Source organism: Dipteris shenzhenensis, chromosome 7 (genome assembly GCF_047967505.1).
Source record: "Dipteris shenzhenensis isolate YYH24624 ecotype China chromosome 7, Dip_SZ_1.0, whole genome shotgun sequence".
Lineage (NCBI taxonomy): Eukaryota > Viridiplantae > Streptophyta > Polypodiopsida > Gleicheniales > Dipteridaceae > Dipteris > Dipteris shenzhenensis.
This window is the reverse complement of record NC_141602.1, coordinates 57,883,637-57,891,075: the sequence shown is the minus strand read 5'-3', so window position 1 is coordinate 57,891,075 and position 7,439 is coordinate 57,883,637. Positions and strand designations below refer to the sequence as shown.

Genomic DNA, 7,439 nt, shown 5'->3' with positions numbered 1-7,439 from the left:
AGTGTCCTTGGCCTTCAAGGCCTTGCTTTTTCATGGTGGCTTAGCTTCTGAGGGGGTATTAACCTCAGCTAGAGGGGCTTCCTTTTCTTTAGGGGATCCTAGGGGGGCCTTAAGATTATCTCATATAGCACCCCAATTGGATGAGAACTCATGGTGTGCTATAACCGTACCCACATATATCAATCAGTAGAGATCCATCTTTACTTTTCATATCCCCTAGCCATCCTCTGGTTCCCTCAACATGTTGATCATGTTTAAGGGGACCATAGTCCCTGGCACCTTGGAATCATAGGCCATGATTTTGGATCTTGTCTTTTTGATCACGTCTATGGTTGCTAGGACATGCATCCAATTCTATGAGAACTCAGGCTCTAACTCAGGCTCTAGCAATGGAGCATACCAATGTTCATCCTAGTCCTCACCCATGTCCTTCACGTTACATGCTTGGAAAACATTAATGGAAGCAGAACTCCATTTTGCAACATCCATCCATCTAGAAGTCTCTTTAATGGCTGATTGTATGGTGGCTATCGCTGCCTCTACTACCTCAACTACTAGCCCACTAATCAAGGCTGTCACTACAAGTACCAACTCTTTAGGTAGGAAGCATAGTGGGATAAAACGAAAAGCATATTATTAGTTTCTTCTTTGTCTAAAGATCCCTGAACTCCAAGACAAGGTAGTCCTTGCATCTTTTGGCTTTCCTAGCATCTTCTTTCCCTCCCTCCCTCCCTTCTTCAGTGCATGATTTTGCTTCCAATCCATTCACACTTATGCTTTAATCCTTGAATGAATGATCAATAGTATTATTATTCACTCTCAGTAGTGCAATATCAACCCGTATCCATCGCCATACCCTCCCCTCCTTCAAGCAGCATTATCAACATGTCTAGAAATGGCTGGACTAGACACATATTGTGGCCATGAGTGAGGGGGTTTTGTAGTAGCAAAGGTCCTAGATTTTTTACACCTAGATTTGGTGGAAGAATGAGGAGTATGATGCCTAGATTTCATTCTTGTAGAGATGTTTCAACTTTTGGAGGAGCAATACATAGATTCGATGGCAGCAAATTCCATTCACCACGTTGAGCTCTATTGTTCTCATGAAGATGTTTTCACATAGACTAAGGAGTTCATCAATGCAAGGTTCTTCTCCTATGTGTCCTCTTCCCTCCTCTTCATAGGTATGTTCTCCTGCTTACGTCATCAACACAAGGCTATGCTCCTCTTCTTTATTTTCATTTAAAGTCATCCATGCTTCTTATTCCTCCTCTTCATAGGTATGCCCTCCTCTTCTTCCTCCTTCCTCCTCTTCATAGGTATGCTCTCCTACCAATAACTGGGAAGACATTTTTATGAAGCTCAAGGAGTTCATCAATTCAAGGCCATGCTCGTCTTCTTCCTCTTCATCATCATTAGTTTGTGCTTCTTCTTCCTCCCTTTCATAGGTATGATCCCCTTTTGACCAGTTTCATCACGTTCTTGCTCACCCCATGTTTTATGACTCACTTGTTGATTACTTGGTTTGCTATTCACTCTGTAGGCCATACTTTTCATAAATGCTCTTGATGAAATAGTTGGTTGGAATCATTCCTAGAAATGTCAATGCTCCCGATGAAATGGTTCTTCAACACAATTCTGTTCATGATCCACTAGACATTTAATTGTCTCTTCCAAATGTAATTTTTCATTCAACAAGTCCGAGTTGGTGTTTGATCTGAGTCATTACTAGAAACATCAATGTTGTCGATCTTTGATCATGATGCACTCAAACATTTTCTTCTCTTCTAAATGGACTTTTGTCTTCAACTTTTTGTCATTTGGTTGTAAGTTGTATCATTCATTCATTTTATATACCTATAAATCAAAGAGAAATGAAAGTTGAGGATTTTGCTTGCATGCACCTTTGTGGTTAAGCAAAACCCAAGAGGCCCAAATAAAGTGGCTAATGCACAATTAAGCTACAAAATGCCACTGTTGGTCACGATAAGTGGTGACGTGACTAGTTTTAGTAGACCAAGGACCTATATGCTAATGATAAGGATTTTGCAATGGTATGTGAACCTAAGAATGGTAAATGCAAAACCATATCTAGCTTGGTTCAAGATGGGTTCTTGCTCAAGAAGAAAGAGCTATGTATTGTAAAGGGGTCAATGCAAGAGTGGATCATCACATGGGTGGTATGGCATGGCATTTTGGGAAGTAGTTCAAGAAGAAGAAGCCACTTCAAGAAGAAGTAGTGGTATGGCATGGCACTTGAAGAAGACATTTCAAGAAGAAGTATTATAACAAGGTCAATGCAAGAGTCTATGGTTGATGAAATGCAATAGTAACTTTCTCCACAATACATAATACTTCAGCCTTAAAGAGTATCAACCTCACATTGTGCTTTAAGTCATGAAATCTTGCACACAATGGATATGTCAATGAGCATCATCAAAGAACACTTGTTGAACTCTAGTAGGCCCACCATCAACAACCAAGCAACAACCAAGTCGCATGCTTGGCGCATCAATGATATCAAGGCAAGACTTCAATGCTTCCAAATCTATTGCCATGTTGGCGATATCACATACAGTTTTACAAGACATTGCTTGATGTAAGAGTAGCACAAGAACAACCTAGAGAAGAAAATAAGATAATCCATTGGCTAGAACATAGAATGGTGGGAGCTTATACTGCAAAAATGATTGTGGTAGTATTTTATGTAGGAAAACAACATTTTTCACTATGCATTCCTTAGAGGTCCAATTTGTGCTATAATGGGAAATTGTGTTAGCTTGCATGAAATTCCACTCCATTGATCTTGCTTTCTATGTTGAAGTGAGATTCCTTCAACTTGACCATGAAATTTGATTTTCTTAACTGAAAATTGCAACATAAATTGGATTCAGCATAGATAACCATTGCAAATGACTTAACAACAAATGTTCACATGAAGGTAGGCTTAAAGCCAAATAAGGACATGCAACAAAACTACAATCTAAGAGAGGTTTTAATGGAGATGCTTTGCCATTGATGCATCTCATCCATGAGAGTGGCTTGCTTTGTGTAGATGATGCTTAAGTTGCATCTTCAATAAGTTTATTGAGTAGTGCCCCCATCACATGATGTATAGGCAACGGGAAGGGGAAATTGGGAAGAGAAGCCTCATGAGAGCTAAGGGTTTTCTCAAAAGATGCAATGGTGTTGGAGAAAGAAGTATCATCTTGTGTTGCTATCCTAACAAGGGCTAAGATGCCTCTACAATGCTTGCATTGGAAGGCTTGGGTTTTTGTCAATGTTTTTGGTTCTTGCCATAGCAAGATTGAAGTGTGAGTTTGATGCAATGGTGGTGGAGAAAAAACCACAACAATAGTAGGCTACATGTGCTTCATGTGTCTCTTCTAGAAAGATGTGATGAACCAAGAGAGGGCTGAAGTTATGAAAGCAAAAGTTTGTGTTCATTTGTAAAAATTATTGAGATTAAAAAATTATCAACATAGATAGGTGTAATCTTTATTAGGAAGGGCATTTAGAAGAGCTATATTGAGGGCAAGTTGTCGCTTGCATTCAAAATGGAGAGCTATCCTGCTTGGAAGTAGAGCCCTTTCCCTCTACCTTGGAGTCGATCTGACCTCTTGTTCGGGCCTGTAAGTTGTTTGCAATATAGAAAACAAGGAATGAATTGGTGTCTAGTTGCAATAGGTACATGGTTTGAGTCAATAGTGCAATTGAAAGCTATACTTAGATGTATATGTAGATATGGTGTTTAGCCAAAGGCAATTGATTAGAGATGGTGTGTTAGGGTTGGTTTTCTTTGGTGGGGGTTTTGCTTTTACTCCCATGGCAATGTAGTTTGCTTCCTTAGTTGGCCCTTTTTATGTAATGTCTAGTCCTCTCTTTAGGACTAATCACCCTCAAAAATAGATAGATGGATACAAGAGATGCCCCCTCCCCCAAAAAGGGGTTTATCCATTGGTAAGTGGCAATAGTATAATACTAGTCTTTCATTCTTCATTGGTAAGTCTCAATAGTATATTACTAGTCTTCCATTCTTCATTTCTTGTCCCACAAGGTATAGGGTTCCAAGGGGAAGCTATAGGTAGGCTTTCGAGTAATGCCCACAAATGAAAAACGAATCCAAAAGTATAGAGGAGGAAGATCTCTTGCCATTTTTGATGAAGTATAAGCTATAGCGGGTATACTCGTTAAATGTTACAGGAGGCCTTGAACACTTGTGGATGCTTGTTGAATATGAGACCCGAGATATTGACCGTTGATAGATATTTTCAGATTGAAGACATACTCTTGAGTGCCTACAACTCAGAAGGACACCTGTGAACCCCTCGCCCTTCCAAAGGGTTCGTAGGTGTTCACCGGTCATGGCTTGACGACAACGGCATTTTATTGCCTCCTGAGGTAGAATCCTCTCGAAAGCCCTCAAGTCTCAGGCTCAGCTGATGCAGCAGCAGGTGCCACAACAAGATAATGCTGCGCCCATTCCCGGTTAAAAGGGGAAGAGATTTATGATAAGAGTGAAAGCTCTGTCCTTGTAATCACGGGTACCTTGAAAGTTCAAATGCCATCAGGTCGCCGCTGTTGCTCGAGTATCTTTCGTAGGCACTCCCCCTGTGCCTCTATTCGCAATTGTAACTCCCTTTGGGCCTGGTGTCGCATAATGCATTACTATTTAGAAGCTGCATTCCAATAAAACGCAAGGACACAATCAAGTAGCAATACCAGTCCTCAAGAAGCAAAACTCACCTGAAGTTGCTCATGTAAACGCTTTTGCATCTCCATTTGCATTTGCAGTGCTTCAGTAATTTGCATGCCCCTGCAACATGACATAGTCTGCTCAGGAGCCTTAAGAAGAACTCCACCTACTAGAGCCTCATCCACAGCAACTTCCATCAGAACTTTTAAATGTGCATTATCCAACCAACGAAAAAGGACAATCTCTAAAAATGGGGCGCCAATACTGTGAGCATTGGACCGCAAAGCTCACGTTTCTGGATCTTCTGTGCACTCATCACTTGGATTTCGTGAATCGTCTGATTTGCCTGTAATTAAGACAAACTTTACGGTTCAGTTCATCCAGAATGTCTCACATAGGACAACACGCTAGTCAAAAAAAAAATTTGTGGCACTTAAACATCTTTCATATACGTCCTCAACTTTCCTAGAAACAAAGCACACAAAGAACAGTTTTTAAAGTCTGTCACTGGAGATTATACGTAAAACAGGTGAGCAAGAACAAGTTGTTAGCTCACCTTCAGCCGAGCCTGAAGAGTATTTTGCCAGTCGGTATTTCTGTCGAGATCCCAAAGGCCATGTACTGTCACGATAAAAATCGTCTTCTCAAATATAAAATCTCAGCAAATGTCCAAGGCTTTTGAACAAACCTGTAAATGGCTTTTGACATGGAAGATAGTAACGTGATCCACATTCATGAACTTCAAAACAGCCTTGGGAGTAGCTCCTGTAATTAAAAAAAGAGGATTCAAATTTGCACAAGCAACACCTCTTGCCCACAAAGTACGCAGAAATATGGTCCAACATTGATGAGCTTCAAAATAGCCTTGGCAGTAGCTCCCATAATTCAAGATAGAGAATTCACGACTTTAGAGGTCTTGCACGCAAAGTACACAAAAATGTGAATAGAAAGCCATCAACCGAGGTCCCTCAAACTCACTGTCAGCACCGCCGAGTCTATTGATTGCTTTAACGAAACGCTCATGCAGGTCTGGAGTCCATCGAAGCCGGGACTTGTTATGGACGGCACGTCCACACAATCCAACTCCTCTCTGCGGTTGACCCCGTTGCGGTACCGAGCTCACTGCTAAGTTTTCATTCACCTGTCAGCAGCAAATTGAGACAGGCAATTTCACAGGAGCTAACGTTCGGCCATTCTATAAGAGTGGCCTACACCTAAGGCCATATCATTGAGCAAGCAAAGCACAGACAATGGCATCCTCCGGACCTTTTCAATGCAGAAACTTATCTCGAAATTCTTTAACAACAGTCAAGCTGCTCGTGATGCATGCGAAGGGCAAAAACATCACTCTTACTCGAAGCCCAGTATGACCGCCATGTTCCAAGCCCACCACAGCAGTGGTCAAGCAATCCCTGACTGGGTCAGGCTCGAAGGAGGTCTCGGAATCGGAACCTCGGAGGTTGCGCTCGGAGGCAGAGTTGCCACTGCGGCTGGCTATGGGATACTGATGACGGCAATTCGAAGGATCGATTGAGGGGGTTTGCAAATCGGGCAGGGGATAGGGGTCTGAAGTCAAAGCCGTGGGGATGCGGGACTGAAGAGACAAGGAGAGGGAGGAGGAAGAATGGAGGGAAGTGCAGAAGCCATGGGAGCTGGAGAGGTGAGAAAGGGAAGCAGGGAAAGGAGGCAGACGAGGATCCATGGTAGGAAAGCTGTGAATTATATGCTGCAGCTACGTAGATGCATGGATCTTCGTGCTCGTCTGCTGAAACTTCTTGCTCGTATGCTGCGGCTTGCTGCAGCTGCTGCTTCTTCTTCGTCGTCCTCGTCGTCGTCTTGGCCATCTTCTTCATCTCCATCTTCTTCATCCGTCCCCTGCTTGTGCTTGCATCTTCTCCTTCATCGCCGTTTCTTGTCGTCAACCAGCTTACGATTGCCCGCCCCATCTTGTCTTAACCGTTACCCCACTTGGCCTCACTGAGCCCCTTCCTGTGCCCTCCGAGGAATCTTGTTCCCTTGCATATCGATGTGTTTGAAGGATCCGCAAGTATGGGGACGTCCATGGACAATCCAAATATTCAAAACAATTAGCCTGGTGGCCAAACGGTGCCCAAAGTGTCGGCACCCAAAAACATTCATGCTCAGGTTGGAATGGCCACCCCCGTTACACACCGACTGCCCATTGTGAGATCATTAAAAAAACTGCCCATTGTGAGATGATTAAAAAATGGGTACACACTGCCCAAGTACAAACCCCTTTTGAAAAATGAGGGTCCGGATGGGTGTGGAGCTTGGAGGACCCAAATCGTGATGGTGATTGGCTGAATCCAGCCTTGCCCATCGATGGGCAGCCAAGCTTGGTTGCCCAAGGAAGGCCTTTCTCAGGGCATGATGTGGACTCCACGTCAGATTAAGAGGTCTAAGCTTGGGCACTGTATGTGTAAAAAGGTGCCCGCCCAAACCTCAAATGGTGGCTTTCTATTGGTCCAAACGGCGACCCAATGTTGGGCGACCTTTGGTGTGTAAAGGGCCTTAGTCGTGGGGCCTCCTCTCACAATGAACACGATTACAATGCTCTTTGTGGGCTCTCCAAAACAATTAGTCATGGGGACCTCCTCTCACAACGAACACAATTCCAATGCTCTTTGTGGGCTCTCCCCATTAGACTGGTTTCACCCACTTGGTAGACAAGGCAGCATGAAGGCGCATTCATCTTTGTGCGGATTTTTTCCATCTGGCCTAG

General features: G+C 43.1%; 1 protein-coding gene across 1 annotated transcript; it reads right to left on the bottom strand.

Moving 5' to 3' along the window:
• Positions 1 to 4,557: 4,557 nt before the first annotated feature.
• On the bottom strand, positions 4,558 to 6,398 carry LOC147900567 (myb family transcription factor RLI1-like). Its single transcript, XM_087376680.1, has 7 exons — positions 6,051 to 6,398; positions 5,675 to 5,837; positions 5,385 to 5,461; positions 5,253 to 5,292; positions 4,988 to 5,042; positions 4,747 to 4,816; positions 4,558 to 4,647 (listed from the first exon to the last, which is right to left on the bottom strand). The coding sequence occupies exons 1-7, from the start codon at positions 6,396 to 6,398 to the stop codon at positions 4,558 to 4,560; spliced, it is 843 nt and encodes a 280-aa protein (XP_087232806.1).
• Between the last annotated feature and the right edge of the window lie 1,041 nt (positions 6,399 to 7,439).